Source organism: Balaenoptera physalus, assembly GCF_965194825.1.
Source record: "Balaenoptera physalus genome assembly, chromosome: 17".
In the NCBI taxonomy this organism is placed as follows: Eukaryota; Metazoa; Chordata; class Mammalia; order Artiodactyla; family Balaenopteridae; genus Balaenoptera; species Balaenoptera physalus.
The window spans coordinates 69,335,698-69,360,581 of record NC_138895.1 but is presented as its reverse complement, the minus strand read 5'-3'; the positions used below and the strand labels follow the sequence as shown (position 1 = coordinate 69,360,581).

The following is a 24,884-nucleotide window of genomic DNA, read 5'->3' as shown; positions in this document are numbered from 1 at the left end:
AGCACAGGCTGGATTTTTGGGTTTTTTTTGCAGCGGGGGAGGTGGATGGGGAGAGTTTGGAGGTCGAGGGGTGGATAAACTGCCCAAAAGTCTGTAAGTCCCTGTGAAAATGAACCATCTAGACCAGAGATTCCCAATGTTGGGACCCTGAGCTGGCAGTACCAGCCTCACCTGGGAGCAGTGGACGTTCTCTGGTCCACCCAGACCTACTCAGTTAGAAACTCTAACCAGCCTTCCAGGTGATTCCGCTGCCTGCTCAAGCTTGAAAGGCACTGGTCTAAACAAGGGTCACCTTGAACAACGAGGGGCTTTTTAAACCTCACCTGGTCAGAGACACAAAAGCCGGCCTTCTCGGAGAAATGGCACAGTCACCAGCAACCCGGGACAGAAGTGACTTGCCTGAGGTCCCCCGAGAGCAAGCGGTGGCCTGCAGGCAGGTCTCATTCCCACACCTGTGCTCTTCTTCTCTGCAGTATTTTAGGAGTCTATTTGTGAAGACCCCAGAGAAGGGTGGGCCTATCACTCACTTCTTCTCTATGTCACAGAGATGTGATGAAGATTCCCACGTCGACACTTACCCCCTGTTTTTACAGTCCCACCGGCGCTGTCGGGCCTCACCAGGACGGAAGATGAGAAGTGTGGTCATAATGGATTTGAAACAGAGGTTGGGTGAGTTGGAACCCTCAGGCTGTGCCCTGGGAGCCAGACAGCAATGAAGAACCAGGAGCAGAGGAAAAGGTTATAAAAATGTTTAGTCTTTGCTTTATTGAGTTACAACAAATGAGCAACAAGTTAGAAAAATTGTTTTTTTTTCCAAACTCCCTAACCTTTTATTTGTGCAGTGTACTCAAATGAGGGGCAGTGTGGGCAGGGGCAGGGACTGCAAACACAACTCCTACAGCAACATTTACACCAGATACGTCTCCTGGTTCTTCTTCTTTAGAAGTTAGGACTAACTGAGGGGAAAAAAAAAGTGCACTCAGGAAACTAAAATTGGCCCAAAACAAACACACAAACAAACAAAAAAAGCAATTCGCGGTGAAGCTTCAAGCTGAAATCTTGTCCAATACCACACTGAGAAAAGGCAGCTAGGAACGGAAATGAAAACCAAAGCTGTTCATCTTTGTACCCTCTAGACACAAAGATCTCTTTTTGTTTTAATTTCACGAAAGTAATGATGATGCTAATGCATCCAGAAGCCCTTTCTGCTGGTCACTAAAAAGGGGCTCAGAGGGTAGCTGTCCGCCACCCAGTTCTCCGGGTGCTGGCTCGGCCCAAGGTCTGAGGCCAGGCCATCAAAAACACCAGACCGGCCTGGTGGCAGTTCAGAAAGCCTTGTGTGTGGCTAAACAGGGACCCCCAGAGGAGGCTGGGGAAGAAATAGAAATGGATTTGATTTGGAAGATCTGTCATCTGTAAAACCCTCTCCAAGTTAAGACAGATGCCTGAATCCCAGCCCTTTCCCCTGAAGAAATCTCCCAAATTTCAAACTGCCTTTAAAAATGAACTCTCCCTACCTAAAATCCAGTAGATATAATGGCACTAATGCTAACATCCCCCCCTCCCCCAAATTAATAAAATAAAAAAAAAAAATAGAAAGGAAAAAAGAGAAAAGCACGTGTGATCAGCCCTCCCTCCTGGAAAAAAATCTTACAATGGTAGTGCTGGAAAAGGAAGTTGCCCTTGGTTAAAAAGGTAACAAAATTTTCCCACATTGTACAAATCGGTTCCAGTATAGCAAGAGGCGGGGGCCTGGGCACAGGAGCAAACTATTTACAAGGACCCATGGAAAACGCAGTGGTAGGACTTTGGCACTATGAACAATTCCCACCGGGCCTCGGGGAGGTGCGTACGAGCGAAGGCGTTCCACTTGGAGTCTCTGGGCAGGGCGGCCCACAGCTGGGGATGAAAGTTCTCTTCTCTCTTTGAAGACACAGTGTCCCCTTCATCAGCACAGCAGTTCTGATGGACTCCCCTAGAAGGACAACACAAAACCAGAGAGACAGGATGTCAGGGAGATGACCATCATTCCCTGGGTGCAAGGCATCGGGGGTGGCCTCTCCTTGGCTCTCCTGGGGAGACACTTCCAAAGCCATCCTGGGGCCTGGAGGAGAGACAAACGCCCTGTTTTAAAGAAACAAGCGTTTTTCCTGAGCACAGTCTGACATTATGGGAAGTGCCTTCAGAATAAGGCCTTTGAAAATAGGATGACTTTCTGGGCAAGTGAAGGAGGTGATTCATTTCATCATTACAAGACCCTTTTCTTATTCCTGGGGAGGCAGCCAGTCACAATGGTTCCTAAAAGGCCCCAGAATCAGTCAAACCTGGATTTGGGTTGGGAGTTCTCTCTATACTGGCCATGGGGCCATACACACGTCAAAATCTCTCTAGGGCTTAGTTTTTGCTTCTGTAAAACAGGGATGATAATAGCATCCACAAAGTAGTTGTGATAAGAAGTTGATACATGCACCAGCATATAAAATAGTGCCCAGCATGTGGTAAGTATTACATGTGCTTTTGTTGTATTTGTTAGATGGAACCCTTTGCAAATATGATAGGATATAAAATAATCATAATAAGATGAGAAATTTTAAGTATATTTTTAATTTAATGTTTCTATCAACTCTCAGGTGTAGATAAAATTGTTATTCCCATTTTACAGGTGAGGAAACTGAGCACAGAGAAGCTTAAAAACTTGCCCAAGATCACACAGCTAGAAAGTGGCAGAGCCAAAATTCCAACCCAGGCAATTTCCACAGCCTGTGCTCTTAAACAGTGTTTATTGAGTCAGTATGGAGAAGTGTTTAATTCTTATGTACTTTGAAGTAATGAAAATAGTCCAAGGACCTTCTTATGGGTTAAATTGTGTCCTCCCAACCCCCAAAGATATGTTGAAGTCCTTAACCCTTAGTACCTCAGAATGTAACCCTATTTGGAAATTCCTTTACAGAGGCCATCAATGTTAAAATGAGGTCATTAGGGTGGGACCTAATCCCATAGGGCTGGTGTCCTTATAAAAAGGGGAAACTTGGACACGGAGACAGATATAGGGAGAACATCATGGGAAGACGAAGGCAGAAATTGGGTGTTGTATCTATAAGGCAAGGATTGCCGGCAACCCGCCAGAAGCTAGCAGAGAAGCAAGGAACACACGTTCCCACACAGCCCTCAGAAGGAAGCAACCCTGCCAACACCAGACTTCCAGTCTCCAGACCGTGGGAGAATAAATTCCTGTCGGTTAAGCCACCCAGTTTGTGGTACTTGATGGCAGCCTTAGGAAACTAAGGCCGACCTCCATTTCCTCTGTGGGCTCCTGGGATCCAAGGATCCTGAGCATGAATCCAAGGGGAGGGCTCAGGGCTGTAAAGGACGTAGTTTTCCATGACAGGCTGGAAGGTGATCAAATCTGTAGATTCCTGAAGCCACTGGCTTTTTCTTTGCCTCCCTCCTGGTAAGGCTGTGTTACTGCTTGGTCACTTCTCTGGCTAAGTAGCCGAGAAGGCCCTGAGAAGTTTTTGTGTTTTTCTTGTGCAGGGGACCAAGAGCAAGAATACCAGACTTCTTAGCCGAAGGCATCAGCAGATTATCTATATTGTTTGTCATTCTTAACGTCTGGATGTCAAATGTACCCACATTCCCTAAATGCTCCCGACAATAAGACTGAATATTGGAGTTAAGGAAACAGCTTGTAAAAGAAACGTCTGTGGATGAAACCAGATTCCAGGGTGTCCTTGGGATCTGGTACCACCCAAAAGTGATCCAGCAAATGTCGCCGAATCGTAAGAGCTACAGGGATCCTTATAGGTGATGCTGCCAACATCACTCATTTCACGAGAAAAAAAAAAGGAAGCTCGGGGAGGAAAAGCGATTTCCCCAGGTCACGTGACTGCTCAGCGGCAGAGTCAAAAGCAATAATGATCATGGTTGTGACAACAGTGAGAGTAGCTTAAATATATCTCATGCTTATTATGTGCCAGGCCCAATGCTAAGTGCTGATACAGATCATCTCATTTACTCCTTATGGTAACCTGGTAACCCGGGAGGTAGGCCCACCTGCAGTGAAGAGATGGGGGTTTAGCGAGATTAAATGGTGTCAGGCAAGTAGTAAGCGGTGGAACCCGGATTCTACTGCGGCCAATCCAACTTTCACTGCTCCTCCCCACACCTGACCCTCCTTGCCCTACGTGCACAGCTGCTTCCTGCATGGAGCCACGTGGCGACAGGAGAGCGCAGGTCTGCTTCAAAGACGGGCTGGCGGTCCCAGGCAGCTGAAGAGGACCACGTGCCTTATCGCTGATCCCATGCAGAGCCACACGCGCCCAGGATGGGCACACGGACCACAGTCGGCCTCCCGCTGTGCTCCCCAAAGAACAGGATTCCCCGCAGCAAACTGGGTCTTTCACCGTCTTCGGAAAGGAGGCTGCCTGTGGGTGGATGTCCATGCGAACAGTTCCCAAGACTCCAGGAAACAAGGCCCAAGGTGGGTAAAGAGCGATTGTTCCTTCTCCCAGCCAGGCTGAGGAACGTCAGCTCAGCACAGGACTGTGGTCTCCGCCGTGGAGCAGGGAGGAAAGAGCCGTGGAGTCAGAGAAAGCTGGATCCAGGGTCAGCCACTTCCGAGCTGTGTGCCGAGGTCAGTTACCTAACCTCCCTGAGCCTCACTTCCACAATTCGTAATCAACCGGCTGCTGGGAGGGCAACAGACGAGGTGTGCAAAGCAAACACGTCCTCCAGAAATATTGCTTCCTGTTTTCCTTGAGGAAAGCCAAGTGCAAAATTACAGCCTTGGGGGTAAGTCAGCTCACCTGTGTGTGTGAGAATTTACACATTTTTCTCTCCTCTCTCTCGTATACAGAAAACTGAACCCTGTCTCTTTAAGTGATTGGCAAAAATTTGCTTTTTATTTTTTTTATTGATTTCTTTTGTTTTCTGAATTTGAAGATGACTAGATAATGAGATCAGTCAGGCTGCTTGAATTACCTTGCCAATTACTATTACACTCTTATAATGCACATCAAGTATAAATTATTAGAAGCAAAAGAAGTTGATTTTATCATGGTGATTTTTCTATAGCAAATAATTTTTAAACAATCCGATAATTGATGAATTATAAAATATCTTAGCAACTATGCTGTCAGTTTATTTGAAAGTAATAAAAATATGTAAAAATTTGCTTTTTAGATAAACCTCAATATTAAGGTGGTTCTCCATCTGGCAATTTTAAAAAAATTGAAGTATAGTTGATTTACAATATTGTGTTTCAGGTGTACAGCAAAGTGATTCAGTTATATATACATAAATATTTTTTCAGATTATTTTCCATTATAGGTTATTACAAGATATTCAATATAGTTCCCTGTGCTATATGGTAAATCCTTGCTGCTTTTCTATTTTCTGTTTAGTAGTGTGTATCTGTTAATCCCATACTCCTAATTTATCCCTCTGCCCTCTCTTTCCCCTTTGGTAACCATAAGTTAGTTTTCTCTGTCTGTGATCTGTTTCTGTTTTGTATATAGATTCATTTGTATTATTTTTGAGATTCCACATATAAGTGATATCATGTAATACTTGTCTTTCTCTGATTCATTAAGTATAATATTCTCTAGGTCCATCCGTGTTGCTGCAAATGGCAATATTTCATTCTTTTTATGGCTGAGTAGTATTCCATTATATATATATATATATATATATATGTTACATTTTCTTAAGCCAATAGTCTGTTGATGGGCACTTGGGTTGTTACCATGTCTTGGCTATTGTAAATAGCACTGCTATGAACATTGGGGTGCATGTATCTTTTAGAATTAGAGTTTTCATCTTTTCCGGAGTGGGACTGCTGGAGCGTATGGTAGCTCTATTTTTAGATTTTTAAGGAATGTCTGTACTGTTTTCCATAGTATTTACATACGAATTTATATTCCCACCAACAGTGTAGGAGGGTTCTTTTTTCTCCACCCCACCCCCCCCAGCATTTATTATTTGTAGACTTTTTGACGTTGGCCATTCTGACAGGTGTGAGATGATACCTCATTGTGCTTCTGATTTGCATTTTTCTAATAATTAGCGATGTTGAGCATCTTTTCATGTGCCTGTTGGCCATCTGCATGTCTTCTCTGGAGAAATGTCTATTTAGGTCTTCTGCCCATTTTTGGATGGTGTTGTTTGTTTTCTTGCTACTGAGTTGTATGAGCTGTTTGTATGTTTTGGATATTAACTCCTTGTTGGTTGCATCATTTGCAAATATTTTTTCCTACTCAGGAGGTTGTCTTTTTGTTTTGTTGATGGTTTCCTTTGCTGTGCAAGAGCTTTTAAGTTTGATTAGATCCCACTTGTTTATTTTTGCTTTTATTTCTATTGCCTTGGGAGACTGATCTAAGAAAATATTGCTATGATTTTTGTCCAAGAATGTTTTGCCTATATTCTCTTTTAGGAGTTTTATGGTATCATGTCTTACATTTAGATCTTTAAACCATTTTGAGTTTATTTTTGTGTATCATGAGAAGGTATGTTCTAACTTCATTGATTTACATGAGGCTGTCCAGCTTTCCCAGCACCACTTGCTGAAGAGACTGTCTTTTCTCCATTGCATATTCTTGCCTCCTTTGTTGAAGATTAATTGACTGTAGGTGTGTGGGTTTATTTCTGTGCTCTTCTGTGCCATTGATCTATTTGTCTGTTTTTGTGCCAATACCATCATGTTTTGATTACTGTAGCTTTGTAGATGGTCTTATCTGGGAGGGTTATGCCTCCAGCTTTGTTTTTTTCCCCTCAGGATTGCTTTGGCAATTCTGGGTCTTTTGTGGTTCCATATAAATTTTAGGATTATTTGTTCTAGTTCTGTGAAAAATGTCATGAGTATTTTGATAGGGATTGCATTAAATCTGTAGATTGCTTTGGATAGTATGGCCATTTTAACAATATTCTTCCAATCTAAGAGCATGGGATATCTTTCCATTTCTTTGAATCATCTTCAATTTCTTTTATGACAATGTGTTCCTCCCTGTCTTATGGGGATGAACATGTATAATCCTCCAGCCATATGTATTAATATGAAAAATAAATGCCGAACAAGGCCATTAAAAAAACAAAACAAAAAACCCCACAAAAAACATATTGCAAGGCCAAAGGGTGACCTGGAGAAGGGGAGACAAAGCCAGTTTTTTTTGGCTTTTGCAGTGATTCCAGATGTCTATGGATGGCTCTGGGCCCCAGTAGCACTCTTGGAACTGCTAGACTTCAATTCTCCTCTGACCTCTCCCAGGCTATGTAGCGGTGGGCAGGACTTGGGCTGTGGGAGCTGGCTGCACTCTCAAAGTGAGGCTGGGAAGATGCAGGACACCAAGGGCACACAGCCTGGCCCCATCGCCTTCCCCTTGGGCAGCAGGTCCCATCTGCAGGTCGCTTCTACAGAAGACCCTGCTCCCAGACACCCTCAGTTCACCTTTTTAAACGTATGTCCACAGAGTTCACTGCTGACCCCCGCCCCACACTGAGTCTGGCTCACTGAGGATACTCAAATGTTCGTTAATGAATGAAAAACAAGAAGAGAGCACAGTGCTGTTAGAGGTGGCTGGTTACACAAGATTGATGACAAAGTTCACATTTCAGGGTATTTTTTTTTTAAAAGAGTATTACAGTGATTTTGACTATGTGGCCTCTTGCTAAGCCCCTGGGCTTCTACCTGGAATCCTACCACTTGGTCAGGGACATTCCGCATGGTAGAGAACCAACCGCCCGATGGGTCACTTAATCCCAGAGCACTAGTTCTTAGCTTTGGGGGAAACTGCAAAGTCACTGGGCCCCTTTTCTTATGGCCACTGTTCGAACGTTTCCACCAAGTGGATGCCCTGCCTCTCTCTGAACATTATCCAGGACAGGGAATCCACTGGCTCCCGCAGCTGTCCCTTTCTATCTTGGGCACACCTTGGAATGTTAAAAAGTACTACCTAATTCTTCAGCAAAATCTGTTTCCCTATTACTTTACCTTTGGGGAAGCATGAAACAATTAGAATTCTTTTCCCATGTGCTAGCTTTCTGTTCCTATTTCTCTTTACTTTTCCCTGTAGGGATTTCCCTTAGGCCCTGTGGACTTGAGAGAGAATAACACCGCAGTCCATGAGATAGAAAAGCAAGCACTGTGATTGTAATTTATTCAGTCTTATCTCAATCATATTTCTGAGTCCAACTTTCTTTTACTGGGAAGGGGCATGGTCTAATTTGAATTAGAACTGAGAAAAGGAAAACATGGTGACACGGAGAAAGAATAAGTAATTTCTCAGCGGATGAGGAAAATTTCACACTATCCTATATTATGTCAACTCTGAACGTCCGGCAGGAGCTCTTTCCCTGCAGCAGTTTGGGGAGCCTCTGTGGCTGGGGAAATTGCTGAGACTTGTAAGTCAGGTCTCCCTGCTCGCAGAGAGGTTCAAAGGCAGAAGGAATCAGAGGGCCACTGGCTCTTCCTGTCCCTTTTCCATCAGTTGGATATTATCCTGTGGAGTTCAAATGGAATCGGATTTTAGACTCACTAGGCAGGCTCCTGACGAGGTTACAAGTGCAGGTTTGGGTTTGAATCCCAGCTCCACCGTCTTCTATCTCAGTGACCTTGGACCAGTTACCTTTCTGTGCTTCATTCTCATCAGCCATCAAATGAAGAAAATGATGTCTTTGGAGAGTTGTTAACACATGTAAAGTGCTTGAGCAGTGCCTGGCACAGTAAGTGCTCAGCAAATGTTGCCCCTTGTCTTTGTCCCAGGCCCCCAACCCCCGCCCCAAGATGCACATGCAATTAACAGCCCAAAGCATGAGTTTGTACCAGTGGGGCCCCAACTGAAACAGTCAACTTGGAAACCCAAGATGGCTAAGTTCTCCATATGCAGAAGAATGTGCAACTTCTGAGTTAGCATCCATTGAGCAGGTGTTGATGCTAATGCCAGGCCCCTGTTTTTGGGCTTTCACTTATATTATCTCACTTGGTCTTGACAACAACAAAGTCTATTGGTAAGTACCATGGACTGAACTGTGTCCCACCCCAAATTCATATGCTGAACTCTAATCCCTAGTATGACTGTATTTGGAGATATGGGGCCTCTAAGGAGGTAATGAAGGTTAAATGAGGTCATAAGGGTGGGGCCCCAATCCAACAGGATGGGTGTCCTTATAAGACAAGGAAGAGACACCAGGAGGGTATATGCACAAAGGAAAGGCCATAGGACACAGAGAGAAGGTGGCTGTCTGCAAGCCAAGGAGAGAGGCCTCGCCAGAAACCAACCCTGCTGGCACCTTGATCTTGCACTTTTAGCCTCCAGAACTGTGAGAAAATGGATTTCTGTTCTTTAGGCCACCCAGTCTGTGCTCTGCTGTTATGGCAGCTAGTTGACTAACACAGTAAGTATTAAGGTTGTAGAAAATCATAAAAAAGAATACAGTAAAATGTATAGGCATGTGGGTGCTCTAGAATTTTCTACCATCCATCTTCCATATACTACTAGGGCAGAAAGAAAGGTCTCAACACCCAGACATCTGCAAGATGACTTTCCTTTTGCTCCTCCCTTGAGTATCTCAGAGGGTCTCAAACTTTGTCAATGTGGTCATACATACAGAATCACATATAGTCTTTATTGATGAGTTAGAGGAGTTTCAAGGGAAAATTTGATGATGAGTCCAGGTAGCACTCTGGCTTTTAACTCTTGCACTTCTTTGAAGTGTGAACTCAGACAAGTCATAGCCATGATAGTCACCTTTTAGTTTCCCTGATGCACCAAGTTCCCTCCTGTCTCAGGGTCTTTGGGTATGTGGTTTCTTCTGCCTGGACTGTTTCTCCTCTCCTCTCTGCCCAGCCAACTCCTACTTAACCTTTTGGATTTCAATTCATCCACTGCTTGTTTAGAGAAACCTTGCCCAACCCCCTAAATCAGGTCAAATTGCCCTAATCTATATTCTCACAGTTCCATGCGCCTTTCCTTCAAAAAATCTTGTCACCTGGCAACATTTCCTTTTTGTTTGATGGAAGATTATTTGGTCAAAGACTATGGGCTCCATGAGGGCAGGGACATGCTGGGCACCGCTGCCTTCCAGAGCCTGGCACACTGCAGGCTTTCCACAAATGCTGATGGATGAATGAGCCAAGGCACTTATTATGGACATCTGGACTAGTTGCTTCTCCTCCTTGGGGCCAGCATCCTTCCTCTGAAAAATGAGGGGCTTCAATTTCATTATGTTCCTAAGTCACTACAAGCTGCCTAAAGCACAGTGGGAATTCCTAGTGTGAGAAACTCCAGAATTAGGTAAAAGGAAGTGATAGCGGTTAACTCTCCATGAGGTACCAGGGCAGCGAGGCTAAGGTACAGTCCCTGAGAAGTATCACCCAGTAAATAGCTAGTGATCGATTCTCCAACAGACCTTTCCCTCAAGCTGCCCACACACAGGGAAAGCAGATTGTCACCAGTTCCTCTCCCCTGATGGCTGTCATCTGATGGGACTAGTGAGTGATAGAAAAAAAAATGAGGAGAAGCAAAGGACTGAGGTACCAGATCCTGGATAACTGGAAGCCAACTATCTTTGTTAATTCTCAGGTTGGTTTGATAAACTGCTGTTAAGCATCTGTTCTGAATCAGGCACTGGGGGATTCAGAGATTAATGGCCTATGGTGCCTGCCTTTAAGGGTCTGATAGGGGAGAGACAGGGAAATAGTTAATTACAACATTTTCACTTATCCATCCATCCATTCACATATCTGTATTTGGATGGGTAATCTGAACAGATGACGGGGTTATACCTATCCTGATCCTAAATTGTATCCAGGATCCGATGTTGGCAGCCTTGAATATTTTAAGCAAGCTGAACTATGGAAAATATTTTTTTCCTGACATTTCACAGATTTACCTCTTCCCCAAAGCCATCCCTAATCCTCAGGAGATGGAAATTGTCAGAAATCAGGAGGCAGCAAAGTAGTGAATAGTTGCGTATTAGTTCCCACTCCACATAGAATTAAGAAATGACCACGTCCTGTTGGTCCAGCCTGGGCGGTGATGGTGGTGCCACTGTTGGCAAGGTGGTGGGCCACGGTGGTGGGGTCAGGCAGTGACCTGACAGATGAGACGGGGCCTCCAGGCTCCACCAGCTGCTAGCTGAGGAACCCAGGGCAAGCATCTCTGAGCCTCCGTTTGGCCCTCTGTAAAATGGGGAAAGAGCCGTACCTCTCTCAGAAGGTTGTCATGAAGTGTAAATGACTTAATAGATGTGCTGGGAAGAATGCTGAGCACATGGCATATACAAATAAATGGAAATTCTTCGTGGTAGCAGAGCCGGGCAATTCCGTCTGGCCAAACATCAAGGCATATGTCTGACATTCTCTGGCTCAAGTATTCTGACTCATTTTTAGGAAAGGAGGAGTTTATTTTTTGGCCTCTTACCAGGACAGATCTCTCAGTGGATAGCTCGATGATTGTTTGGACTCAGAGACTGAATCAAGATGCCCCAGTTCAAGGCTTGGGAATGATTCCTTATCTTTGTGTCTAATCTCAGGGCCAGGGTGAGCCTGGACATTCAAATACTGTCCTGGGCCTTGCCAAGCTTCAGCCAGAGGAATTGGTCAGGGTGGGTACGCTTCACTCCCACAGAGGAAATCCCATCCTAGAGTCAGCGCCCAGCTGCTTACCCAAGTTTTTTCTCACTCTCTCTCTCTCATATGTGCATCACATAACACCTTTCATGAAATCAAAACCATGCATCATTCCCAGGATTGTTATGTGTGTGGCAACTGCACTCAACTGCAGGTTCCTAAATAAATATGTGTTTAAATAAAGACATCACTGAATATTTATGAATTTCAAGAGACCCATGTGTTTGGTTCATAAAAGCTGTGAAGTATTTGGAGAGGTTTTTTTCCCCTCGAGGTTGGAAGCTTCCTTGAAGGGGTGCCTCTGTCGGGACTTGGGAGAACTTTTGGCTGCCGCCACCGGCACAGACGGCGGCCCCTTTCTCAATTCAGTGGCACCTGAAAAATATCAGGAGGCCCATTAGGGATATCAGATGTCACAGGTGTTGAGTAGATCTTAGCTTGTTGTTTAGGAATGTTTTCTAGCACACACTTGTGGCGTTCACCATAAATAAACATAAAAAAGCGGTTCTTGGGTGTTCCTGTTTTTTGGGGGGACTTGACTAGTTCCTACATCTCTGAATTATTTGATGTTAATTCAAAAGTCAACTCTAAAAACCCTAGGTATCTGCCGCCACAGGAGCGGGTCAGGGGTGGGAGGTGCTATCAATCAGAAATGGGGAATTTCCGTCAGAAATAAAGAGGCAGAAACGGCAGTAGGAAGAGTGAAGGCTCCGGAGTGAAACCGAGGTGCTGGCTGGGAGAATGTGGATAAGTTCCTTGGTTTCTGAGTCTCAGTTTCTGGTTTTATAAAAATATAGAGAAGCTTACCTCTCAGGGCCGCTAGGAGAATTGAATGAGACCATCTGTGGCCACAGCGCCCAGCTCAGCCTCTGAACTCAGGAGGCCTTGCCTCTTTCCTTCCTTCCTTCCTCCCTCCCTTCCTTCCCAAAGCTTCTCTTTATGGTTTCAGCATTTCTTCCCCCTTCTCCTTCTCTTGGGCCTCAGGTGGGGGTCAAGCACAGTGGCAACCAGCTCAGATGGGCGCTGTCAACTGTTGGTGTTGGTATCGTTTGGCAGAGAAAAGATGAGGACAGGTGGCCTTGGGGGCCAGTGGGGGGCTGCCATCCCTAGCTACCTCCCACTCAGCGATGTGCATCCAGAGCCCAGTCTGGACACAGGAACAATTAGCATCCTTATATCCAAACTGAGCAAACACAACTGGTTCAGAATAACTTTTGCCTGCTGTGGAAAGCCATCAGTTTTTCTTTTAGTTTGCCTCTTCTCATTGTTTGCCGAATCCCAAACTCAACTTCCTGGCTACGCCAAACCTCTTTTGGTTCCGCAGCTGCACCATTCCTTTTCTTGTCTCTGGACCCTTGCTTGGCTCTTCCTTCCACTTGAAACACTCTCTTGCTTGTCTGTGCACTTGGCTAGCTCCTGAGTCAGCTGTCCCTTCCTCCAGGAAGCCTTCCCTGACTCCCAGCCTGGGTGCCCCTCCTGCGTGCACGTCTCCATCATGCCACGGAGCACCCTGGTGAATAAAGGAAAGAGCAATTTCCCCTCTTGTTGGTCTGACTGAGCTCCCGGTGAAGAAGGACTCTATCTTCTTCACCCTGTCCTCTCTAGCGCCTAGCACATTCGCCCGCACACAGTAGGCGCTCAGGACGTATTTGTTGAATTGAATTGAACCCAACTGTCTACTGTGTGGTAGGTTATGTTTATGCATCAGAAAAATCTGGGATGGAAGACGGGGCAAACTAGGAGCTTTCAGGCAGAATCTGGTTGGACAAAAAAAAAAAAAAAAATTGCTCCTTCATTTCAACAAGGGGGATATGGGCTGGTTTGGTAGGGTCTTTTTTTTTTTTTATTGAATTTGTTACAAATTGCTTCTGTTTTATGTTTTGGTTTTTTGGCCAGTGAGGCATGTGGGATCTCAGCTCGCCGACCAGGGATCGAACCCACACCCCCTGCATTGGAAGGCGAAGTCTTAACCACTGGACTGCCAGTGGTTAAGTCCCTGGTAGTCCCTGGTAGTCCCTGGTAGATTCTTATAAGAAGCAAGAAAATGGCCAGAGGGAGGATGAAACCGTTGTAGCCAGGTGGAGGCGGGTGGTTGGTGCGATGCATAATGCCCTTTAACCCCTCCTGTCACTAGCTCACCTTCTTCACCCCCAACCCATTACCACTTCCTCCTGCAAAGCTGGAGGAGAAAGACTTGATGGCATTCTGTGATTGGCTGCTCATTAAATTGCTCTTTTAATAGCTGATGGAACCGGCTAAAATAAGGTTTCTAGAGGACTTTATTTGCCAGGTGCCTCGTTTTATTACTGAATAAATGAATTAATGAGGGACATGGCTGGCCAAAGTTGTCCGAGTTCATAAATAAAAAGGTATGGTAATTTCCAGGGCTCCCTTGGGGACCTTATCAATCATTCTAGAGGTTTTTACCTTTCATTATGTCTAAAGATGACATGGTGGTGGCGCGGGGCTTCCATTTCCTTTTAAGTGACCTCTGGAGAAGCCAAGCCGGGCAGATTGTAAATTGCGCATCTCCCTCCTGGTTCTAAGCTGCCCTTGGAATACTTCGGCTTTGGCCGAGGTAGACCTTTCCCTCCTGTATCCCTCGCTCTACTATCCCCCCCCACCCCGCCCCCTTTTCTAAACTTACCATCAAGAAAGCTGCCATGCTTCAGGCCCTGATTTGCACAGACCTCTGGTGAAGCACAAACACCAAGGGCTTGGGTGGCACGTCCCATTTTGTGGATGACATGGCCATTAGTGACCATGGTAACCTCCCTTCCCAGGCTTTTGTGGCTCCACCGACCTAATTTACACCAGTCTCTTCCAGATTTGAAGGGGCTCTGGGGACCCCATCAGCGCAGCAACAAGCGGGGTTACTTAATGAGACACACACGGGTGCACCTTCCTTTAGCCGTGGCGAGGTAAATACCAGGTACTTTCAAAACCTTTCAGGTTAAAGGAAACAATCCCAAATTTTTATTCAGTAAACGTAGACACTTATTCTTTAAAAAATCCAAAAAGAAAAGAAAAAGAAAAAGGAAAAGACATATCCTTTCACGTTTGTTTCTTACACCAGTGAACACAAAACAGGCCTTGTGTTGCGTTACCTTGTTACTAGACTTTAGAATGGACGGACCCCCAAAGGCCACAGGCAGTGATGCTGTCACCTATCAGCACTGCCTTGCCAATAAAAACATAAAATCTAGCAACACCTATTCTTCTTCCTTTGTCTTAAAAGAGCTTGAAAGAAGAACCCATGATCTATGTCAACATCTCTGTACCCGACAACTGTATCGACTCTGGCAATAGAAAGAAAGAAACCCAGCCTCCTGCCCTGGCTCCCGGGGGGGCAGGTGGCATTACCTGTCTAGGCCTGGCTGGCCTCAGCAGGGACGCTGTCGGAGTCCGAGTCAGCCAGTTCCGCCGCGCCATCTGCCGCCGTCTGACTCCAGCTGTCCGACCTGTCTGAGACGGCGTCCTCCTCTCCGACCGTCACCTCCACCCAATCCACGATGCCCGACTCCTCATTCTCGTCGCTGCCCTGGCCGTCCCGACTGTTGCCCTCTGATCTGTCCGAGGTGGCCTCCGAGGGCTTTGCCGGCAAACCGTCTTTTGCTTGCTCGCCGCCCGCTTTCATCCTGGGGCCCAGCTTCTCCAAGTCCTCCTCGCAGAGCTTTTTGGGGTCCTTGTGGTACTGCGGGCCGCCCTCGCTCCCGTTCTTCGAGCTCTCGGCGATGACGGTTCTTGCCGCCTTCCTCGACAGGGCGTCGTAGCCGTGATCATCCGCCACGTGCTGCTGCTGGTACAGCTCCAGCCACTTCAAGGTTCCAGTTTTTAGCAAGCATCTGTTCTCCTTGAACCAACGCACGATTTCAGTTCGGACCAGGCCGGTCTTTGCCGCCAGCTGGTCGTACTCCTGGGGCGTTGGCCACTGCGTTCTTGCAAATGTGCTCCTCAGGAGTTGAACCTGTTCTTGATTTTTTGTAATTGCTGGTGAGGGGCTGGGCAAAGAGCTGGGCACCTGGGCACTGGAGAACTGCTCGAGTCGAGACAGAGCACCATTGGGGGCCACCGCGTCTGGGCCTTTCTTGCTGGACCCCATGGAATCCAGGACGGCCTGTTCCATGCTGTCCCGAAGCTTCCGCCTCTCCGAGAACCAGGAGTCGATCTCTCTCCTGCTCAGCTTGGTCTCCACTCTTAGCCTGTCCAGTTCTGCTTGGGTCGGGAAAGAGCTTTTCAGAAAGCTGTCTTCCAGGATTTTCACCTGACCTTGGGTTTTCTCTTTGAACTTCTGCGGGGCAAAGTCTGGGTACGCGTGGTAGGTGCGGCCGTGTCGGGAAGCCGCAATGGCCAGCTGGTCTTTGGCAAGGGATTCGCTGGTGATGTGGACGATGCCCCTTTGACACCGATACCGGTGGTCGCTGAACCACTTCTTGATCTCACTCCTGGCGAGGCCGGTCACCTCGATGAGCCGGTAGACCTCAGCGTCGTCGGGGAACTGGCTCTGGAGGAAGCTCGCCTTGAGATGTGCGATCTGCTCCTTCGTCTTCTTGCGGTCGCTGGCCGGGGTCAGCGAAGGGTTGGCCACCTTGGGTGGAGGCTCTGGCACTTGAGCGATGTGTGGGCGCTTGGGCTCGGGGGCAGCTTGGGGAGTCACTAGAGGTCTCTTCTGGCCGTGGTTGGTCACTCCGGCCACGGCGAGTGTGATGGGGGAGCAAGAGACGGTGGTTGGCCCGCTGGTCACCTGAGTCAGCACGAGGCTGGTCTGGCCGAGGATCTGGCACGGAAGCGCTGTCTGGAGGATGGGCTGTGACATCTTTGTGGGGGCCAACTGGGCAGGCAGCACAGTGATCGTTGGGGGGACTGACTGGATGGTGCCATTAAACATCTTCTTCCGGGCCTCCTCCACCTCCTCCGGGGACCAGCTGATGCCATGCTTTAAGCGCTGGGTGGCAAACCAGATTCTGATGTGCTCTTCTGGGTGTTTGGAAGCAGCTGTGAGCCAGGACAACTCAGCCTGCGTTGGGTAAGGGAACTTGTTGAAGGAGTTGATCATGGTGGCATTGGTGTCCAGGGCAGAGTTGTATTTGGTAGTGTTCAGCGGCACGGGGACCTTGGGGACAAGGTTGATATTTGGTGGGAGCTGGACAGAAGGCATAACGTGTCCTAACGTGTCCTGGAGGAGCTCCACGCCCCCGAGTCTTGAGAGGATCTCAGCCGCGTCTGTCACCAGGCGGGTGGTCCCTTCCACGTGGTTCTCGGGGGCGGCCTCCTCTGGCTTCTTGGGCACCTTCTTGGCATCGGCTTTCGGTTTCCCTGGCTTCATGATGGGGGTTTTACTCACCGAGATCCCGGGGTCATTGTCCCCGCTTCCGGGGCCACTGGTGGTGATGGACATGATGTGGTTGGTGGCATCGATGGACTGCTCTAAGACAGTCTGATTATTGCGCTTGATGAGCTTCAGCTTGAAGTTGGTCTCCCCGGGGTGGAACTTGGAGTTGTGGTCAGACAAGGAGTCGTACTTTTTGGTTGTGAAGTTACATTCGGCACACACGTAGAGCGGGTTGAGAATCACGTTGGGGTGCTGCATGTCAACGTGCTCTGTGAACTCGTTCAGGTTTTGCGTGGAGTAGGGGCAGTATTTGCATTCATAACCACCTTGGAGTTTTTTGGATTGATTTTCCCCTGTAGATTTCACCTCTATCACTTCATTTTCTTTGGAAGAGTTTTCAGGTTCTGCTGCCCAAGTGTCCTTGGCCATTTCGGGCTGTGGTGTGCCGATTCCTTTCTCTTTGGCCCTGTCTCCTTCCTCGGGCACGTCTTGTTCTACTACTTGTGACGTCCGAACCATGCATGGGGTTGTGGATTTTCGTTTGCTCGCCATGCTGTCTGTCTGTGTGCAATGGCTTATTTTGGGGATGGGGGCGGGTAGGGAAGGGGCAGTGAAATGTTTGGAACTACTAAGATAAAAGGCTTTTGGCTTTATGCCCCGCTCCAATGGCTTTGGCTTCACTTGAACGCTGAAGTCTGGTGCTTGAGTTTCCAGAATGATTTCAGTGCAGAAGATTGTAACTGTTCCAAAACACAAGAGGCAGCATCATATCTGTGGGACAAGAACAAAGAGAGTGTCAGTGTTTCCTCACAAGGCAAAAGAAACTAGCATTTCTTTCTAAGTTGCTCCCATGACCCATCCCAACTGGCACCCAAAGCAAATACCCAGGTGCGCACAGAGGGTGTGAGAGTGGGTACACCTAAAAATGAAAGATCACATTCTTCTTCTCTTCCATTCTCTGGGAAGGGCAGTGGGAACAGGCCCAAAGCAAGCAAATGAGGATGCAGGTCACTCATTCATGTTTAGAGACCAAGGGATACAGAAAAGCAACAAGGGCACTGAGATCTTATGAAGTGGTGGGTAGGGTGGTGGAGGGAACCTCGCAGTGAAGTGTTGGTTGGGTTCGCAAGCCGCTTTTATGGATGGTACATCAGAAGCAAGATGCTTGCCTGGGGCTGGCAAGTGGAATTTATATAGGAGTTAGAAAATGGATGTGAATGTTTCGTTTATTATCATAAAGGTAAAATCACTATAGAAAATCCAGAAAAGGCATCAAAGTATAAAAAAGAAAAACATCACCCCAAATATCGTAGTTCCTTCATTTCACTTGAACATTTCCCATTTTCACAAACTTTGAGCAAAAGCATGATTAAAAAATGGCTGCATGACATTACATTGTAGGAATATACCATACATGATGTATTTAGCCATTGGACTTTTGCTGGACATTTATTCCTAATTTTTGGCTCTTCTCGACAAAATTGTAGTCAATACCCTTAGTCCTTATTTCTGAAGTAAAAGCACTGGGTCAAAGGAGGTCAACATTTTACATTCTCTTGACTCATATGGCCAAGTTTTTGCATCATTTGGCCTTTTCACCGGCAGTGAATGAGTGCCCGACTCACCACTTAGCTTACATGAAATATTACCATTAAAAAGCCTGGCCAATTAGATACGGGAAAACTGCTTTAATATGCTTTGGTGCTTCTCTTGATTGCTAATAAGGGTGAACAGTTTTCAAAATTCACTTGCCATTTGTATTCTTTTGTGAATTGTGGATTTACGCCATTTTAAAAAAACATACTTTATTATCATTTTTAAAAATTATTATTTATTTATTTATTTAGGCTGTGCCAGGTCTTAGTTGTGGCACGCGGGATCTTTAGTTGTGGCATGCGGACTTCTTAGTTGCAGCATGCATGCGGGATGTAGTTCCCCGACCAGGGATCAAACCCAGGCCCCCTGCATTGGGAGCGCAGGGTCTTACCCACTGGACCACCAGGAAAGTCCCTATGTCATTTTTATATTGTGATGCCCAGTGGTTTTATTATTAATTTATGAGTTCTTTCTATATTAAAAACATTAGTACCTTTCTATATTTGTTGCAAAAATTTTCCAGTCTGTAATTTACCTTTTAGTTTTGCATATGGTATTTTTTCATGTTTTACAGGTAGAAATTTTTTATTTTTAGATGGCAAATTTATCAATCTTTTTCTCTTGTGGTTTCTTTCATTGTGATTTTACACTTAGAAGGTGATTCCCTGCTTTGATAGCTGAGACCTATTATTCTATGTTTTCTTAGAGTGTTTTGGCTTTATTTTTTACATTTAACTTGTCTGGACTTGAACTGAACTGATCTTGGGGTAAGCTGTGAGATACATTTCTAACCATTTTTCTTGAAAGTTATCAATTATCTCAATAGCATGTATAGTGTTATTTATTTCTCACTAATTTGTGAAGCCACCTTGGCCATACATTAAATTTTTCTATATACTAGGGTGTTTCTGGATTATCTGTTCTGTACCTCTTATCTAGCTCTTGAGCCTTACACTTATGCTTCACTTAAATTTTTTTTTTGTAGATTAGAGCATGTTTTAACATCTGGTAGAGTGAGTTTCTCTTTATCATTCTTCTTTTGCCAAATAATTCTGGGTTATTCTGATCACCTATTAATGTAAATCAGTTCTCATGAATCAGAATCATCTGCAAAATAAAATTCTGTTAGAATGTTGATTGGAATTGCATTAAACAAATATTAATTTAGGAGTACGGGAACAATTTGCTTATTATAAGGTAGGTTATGTTAACAGAATCCCAACAGGGGAAGTGATGGGCTGGACCACGCTGAGTATCTAAATGCATGGGCTTCCATAGAGGATGGCCTTTCATCGTGTGTTTGGAAACAGGGGTAGCTGACATGACATCCGGGGGAAAGGGGATGGAGGAGATAGCATATCCTCTCCCGTCCCTCCCACGGGCCTAGGTTTGAGTTCCACTGAAGAGAGGGCTCCAGGCAGAATTAATGGACTTATTTTCAAGAGCAACCCTCTGGGACTTGGGGCCCCACTTATCTGCTCAGGGGGTTCAGGTGACAAACCTGTGCAGGACTCGGGGGAGGGGTATCCCTCCCCTGTGAACCCAGAAACGGCCACTCTGAGGCATTTTCATGCTGGGCAATTTCTTTTTTTTTTTTTTTAACATCTTTATTGGAGTTTAATTGCTTTACAATTGTGTGTTAGTTTCTGCTTTATAACAAAGTGATGCTGGGCAATTTCACCAGCAGTGGGTGAGGGTCCCTCAGGGCACTGGTGAGGACAGGAGATGGGCACAGCAGAGCAGAGGGGAGCTGTGTCTTTTTGCTGACAACGCCCAAATTGACATGTTTAGCTGAACATCAGACTCTTGATTTTCCCCCTCAAACATGGGTCCTGCCCCCCCACCCCCACCATGTCTACAGCTCTTCATCTCCATCTCTATGGCACACTCAGGCCAAAATCCTCTTTACCTCACCTCCAAATTAGTCCATCAGTGATCCTGTTGACTCTGTCTTCAAAATAAACCCAGTATCGGACCACTTCCATCTCCCGTCTGGAAGCCTCCCACAGGCCTCCTGCTTACTTCCTCTCCAGAGCAGCAGAGGGATTTTCTTTCTGCTTCTTGATGGGCTTTATTTATGGTTTGAAATTCATTTTGGTACTGAAAAGCACTTAAATGTTATTTTTTAATCTCTAAAGGTTTTTTAAAAATCGAAGTATAGTTGGTGTATAATATTATGTAAATTACAGGTATAGAATGTAGTGATTCACAGGTTTTAAAAGTTATACTCCATTTATAGTACTACAAAATGTTTGCTGTATTCCTCATGGTGTACAATATATCCTTGTAGCTTATTTTATGACTAACAGTTTGTACCTCTTAATCCTCTGCTATCTTGCCCCTCCCCCTTCCCTCTCCCCACTGGTAACCACTAGTTTGTTCTCTGTATCTGTGAGTCTGCTTCTTTTTCGTTATACTCACTCGTTTGTTGTACTTTTTAGATTCTACATATAAGTGATTTGTATTTGTCTTTCTCTGTCTGGCTTATTTCACTGAGCATAATACCCTCCAAATCCATCCATGGTGTTGCAGATGGTAAAATTTCATCCTTTTTAAGGCTGAGTAGTATTCCATTGTGTGTGTGTATCACATCTTCTTTATCCATTTATCTGTTGATGGACACATAGGTTGCTTCCATATCTTGGCTATTGTAAATAATGCTGCTATGAACACTGGGGTGCATATATCTTTTCAAATTAGTTCCTTTTTTTTTTTTTTTTTTTTTAAGAAATATACCCAGGAGTGGAATTGCTGGGTCGTATGGTAGTTCTATTTTTAGTTTTTGAGAAACATCCATACTGTTTTCCACAGTGGCTGCACCAATTTACATTCCCACCAACAGTGTATGAGGGTTCCCTTTTCTTCACATCCCTGCCAACATTTGTTATTTGTATTCTTTTTGATGATAGTCATGCAGAGGGAGATTTTAAGATAGGAATCAGTTCAGGACACTGTTCTGCATGAAGCCCTCTCTCGGCTTCCCATCAGAGTGAACTCCAACCCGGCACGTTCTGGTCCATGCTCCCCTCCCCACTTGCTCCTCTCACTGCGGCTGCTGGAACAGGTGTATCCCTTCCATCACAGGGCCTTTGCCAGGAAGTCCACCCCTAGAGCTCCTTGGTTTTCATGGCTCCATGTAAAAGTCACCGTTCCACAGAGAGGCCTTTCCTGACCACCATTCCATGTAAAATACTGCCTCTCCCAGTTCCCCAGTCACTCTCTCCCTGCTTTGCTTTCTTCATAGCACCATATATATATATATAGTCATTGAAATATAATTGATTTACAATGTTGTGTTAGTTTCAGGTGTACAGCAAAATTGTTCAGTTATACAGAGATATATATATATATTGGGTTAGCCAAAAAGTTTGTTTGGGTTTTTCCGTAAGATCTTACCGAAAAACCCAAACAAATTTTTTGGCCAACCCAATATGTATATATATTCCTTTTCAGATTCTTTTCTATTATAGGTTATTACAAGACATTGAATATAGTTCCCTGCATAGCACTTTTTAATATTCAAAATTTACTTATGTATTTTTGTGGTTAAAGGAAGAGGCAGGAGAGAGTATCTACCCATTTTCTCCTAATACAGCAGCCACTGGCCACATGTGCCTCTTTAAATTTATATTAATTAAAATTAAATAAAATTTAAAATCCAGTTTTCAGTTGCACCAGGCACATTTCGAGTGCTCAGCAGCCACACGTGGCTGGTGGCTATTGTATTAAACAGTGTGGGACATCACTCTCATTGAGGGACCTTCTACCGGACGGTGCTGTTCTAGAATATAAACTCCACAAAGGCAGGAACTCTTCACTGTGATTTCCCCAGAACCTAGAGCAGTATTTGGTCCACAGTATGCTTTCCATTAAGATTGGGTGAATGTTAAATTAACTGCAGAGTGGCTACCCTGAGGGAACTGCGGCTGACGCAGACCAGTGATGTACGGGCACATCTCTCGTGGATGCTCAGTGATGTGGGTGCGTGCATGTGTGTTGCGTGCATGTACATTGCACGTGTGTGCGTGCGCACGCGAACATGCCTGCACTTGCACGTATGTGCACATATGTTGCATGTGTTGTGTGTGCATGCACATACGCCTGCATCTGCACGTATGTGCACGTGTGTGTGTGCACGTGTGTGTGTGCACGTGTGAATGTGTGTGAGCACGAGGGCTTCTATGAGCGGAGGAACTCGGTAAGGGAAAGGAGGTCCTACAGTTCTGTAGGGGTTACCACTGACGTAGCAGAATGTGGCCAAATCTGTGCCCACTATCCAAGAGGCCTGGGCCTTTGAATTATGATTTTTTTTTTTTTTAAACTTTGGGTTTATTTATTTTATTGATTTATTTATTTATGGCTGTGTTGGGTCTTCGTTTCTGTGCGAGGGCTTTCTCTAGTTGTGGCAAGTGGGGGCCACTCTTCATCACGGTGCGCGGGCCTCTCACTATCGCGGCCTCTCTTGTTGCGGAGCACAGGCTCCAGATGCGCAGGCTCAGTAATTGTGGCTCACGGGCCTAGTTGCTCCGTGGCATGTGGGATCTTCCCAGACCAGGGCTCGAACCCGTGTCCCCTGCATTGGCAGGCAGAGTCTCAACCTCTGCGCCACCAGGGAAGCCCTGAATTATGATTTTTAAAAGAGAGGGAGCAGAAGACAACTTTTCTTTTGCAGAACAAAGAAATTGGGCAGGAATAGGTGCAGGGGAGAGAAGAGACTTTTTTCACAGAAACTCCTTCATCTAGAATTATTTAAATCTGTTGACAAGTGAGGCCAAGAAATGAGCCAAATTTGTGGTGAAATATCCTAAAAGCTTTTTGATGTTCTAAGAACTGTGGTTCAGAATAGATGGTATCTTCTAAAACGTATTTGGCAACCAGGGGTGCAAACCACAGCAGATTAAAAAGAAGGGAAGATGAAGGAAGGAAAGAGAAGGGTGGGGAGGGCTCAGAAAACAGTGAGCCTTTGAAGAATTCCTCTCCCAAGGTCCCCCCAGTGAAGCTGCAAGAACCACTGCCCTTGGAAGAATAATCCGAGCACAACAAGGGGGTGAGTGTCTGCAGAGCAGTAGAGACTTGGCGTCTGTCTTTCTGAAAGTCTGTGAGCCACCAGTGAGGTCAGGACCAGCGCCACGAGGCCTGCTACTCGCCGGCGTGAAGGCTGCATATTTCTGGCCAAGTCTTCAGGTTCAGGTGTACACTTGCCCAAGTTAGCAAAAATGAAAAACAAATGAATGCATGAATAAAATGCACGTTAAAACTCCGACACAGTCCCTTCCATGGCGGGTGGTGCGTATCCCAGCAGACCGGCTCCGTGTCGCGGGCCTCGCCCTGGGCCAGTTTCCCAGCGGGTCTGAACTGCGTGCAGGCACATTCTGTACCGACCTGAAAACACTCCACTTCAAAGCAACACCGAGTGGTCCCCAGGCTGCTCCAGCCACTGTGCTGAGGGCCCAGCGGTAGGTGGGGAGCCTCAGAGGCAAGCCCTGCCCTTGGGTGGGGGGGTGGCCCGAGCAGATTAGAACTAAACACCATTGTGTTTAAGATCCTGGTGCCCAGAAGGAGAGGATAGGTGAGAAGTTTCCTTCCTCTATGACTCTTCTCCATCACGCCTCTTTCTGTCTTGAATCCCACCCCTCACAGGACAACTAAGAGTGTCACACGTACATGTTACACGGAGAAGGAGCCCAAACACCAAGTACAGACTCTTGCCTCCTTTGCCTGTTTTTGCGATTGACTGGATTTTTTTTTTTTTATAAATTTATTTATTTATTTTTGGCTGTGTTGGGTCTTTGTTGCTGCACGGGCTTTCTCTAGTTGTGGCGAGCAGGGCCTACTCTTCATTGCGGTGCGCGGGCTTCTCATTGCGGTGGCTTCTCTTGTTGCGGAGCACAGGCTCTAGGCACGCAGGCTTCAGTAGTTGTGGCACGCGGGCTCAGTAGTTGTGGCTCATGGGCTCTAGAGCACAGGCTCAGTAGTTGTGGTGCACGGGCTTAGTTGCTCCGCGGCATGTGGGATCTTCCCGGACCAGGGCTCGAACCCGTGTCCCCTGCATTGGCAGGCGGATTCTTAACCACTGCCACCAGGGAAGCCCCGATTGACTGGATTTTCCTTTTATCCACTATGGTATTTATTATGTGCCACAAAGAAACCCCAATGAGTGAGAAATGACACCACCTTGGAATAGATAATATACAAGGAAAATGGCCAGCCTGGACAGACAATTATGAACAACTCATTCCTGGATGTCTGTGCAGGGCTCTCCCTTCACCACTTGGTGCTTCTTCAGTCGTCACTCTTCCTGTTGTGAGTGGAATGCAATTCGATTAGAACCCT

At 46.0% G+C, this 24,884-nt stretch overlaps 1 protein-coding gene and 1 long non-coding RNA gene across 7 annotated transcripts in view; one reads left to right on the top strand and one right to left on the bottom strand.

Moving 5' to 3' along the window:
- Positions 1–734: 734 nt before the first annotated feature.
- Positions 735–24,884, bottom strand: part of ZHX2 (zinc fingers and homeoboxes 2) — a 186,133-nt gene continuing 161,983 nt past the window's right edge. For all 5 annotated transcript variants that reach the window (XM_082433177.1, XM_082433176.1, XM_082433180.1 and 2 more), the window contains 2 exons: positions 14,987–17,726; positions 735–1,975 (listed from right to left, as the gene is read on the bottom strand). In XM_082433177.1, coding sequence (XP_082289303.1) covers positions 14,991–17,507 — 2,517 coding nt within the window. In that variant the 5' untranslated portion in view covers positions 17,508–17,726 and the 3' untranslated portion in view covers positions 735–1,975; positions 14,987–14,990. The remainder of the gene's footprint in view (positions 1,976–14,986; positions 17,727–24,884) is intronic.
- The window catches only part of LOC309646691, a 36,409-nt gene continuing 13,508 nt past the window's right edge, over positions 1,984–24,884 (top strand). For both annotated transcript variants that reach the window (XR_014255529.1, XR_014255530.1), the window contains exon 1: positions 1,984–4,791. This is a non-coding gene — a long non-coding RNA (uncharacterized lncRNA). The remainder of the gene's footprint in view (positions 4,792–24,884) is intronic.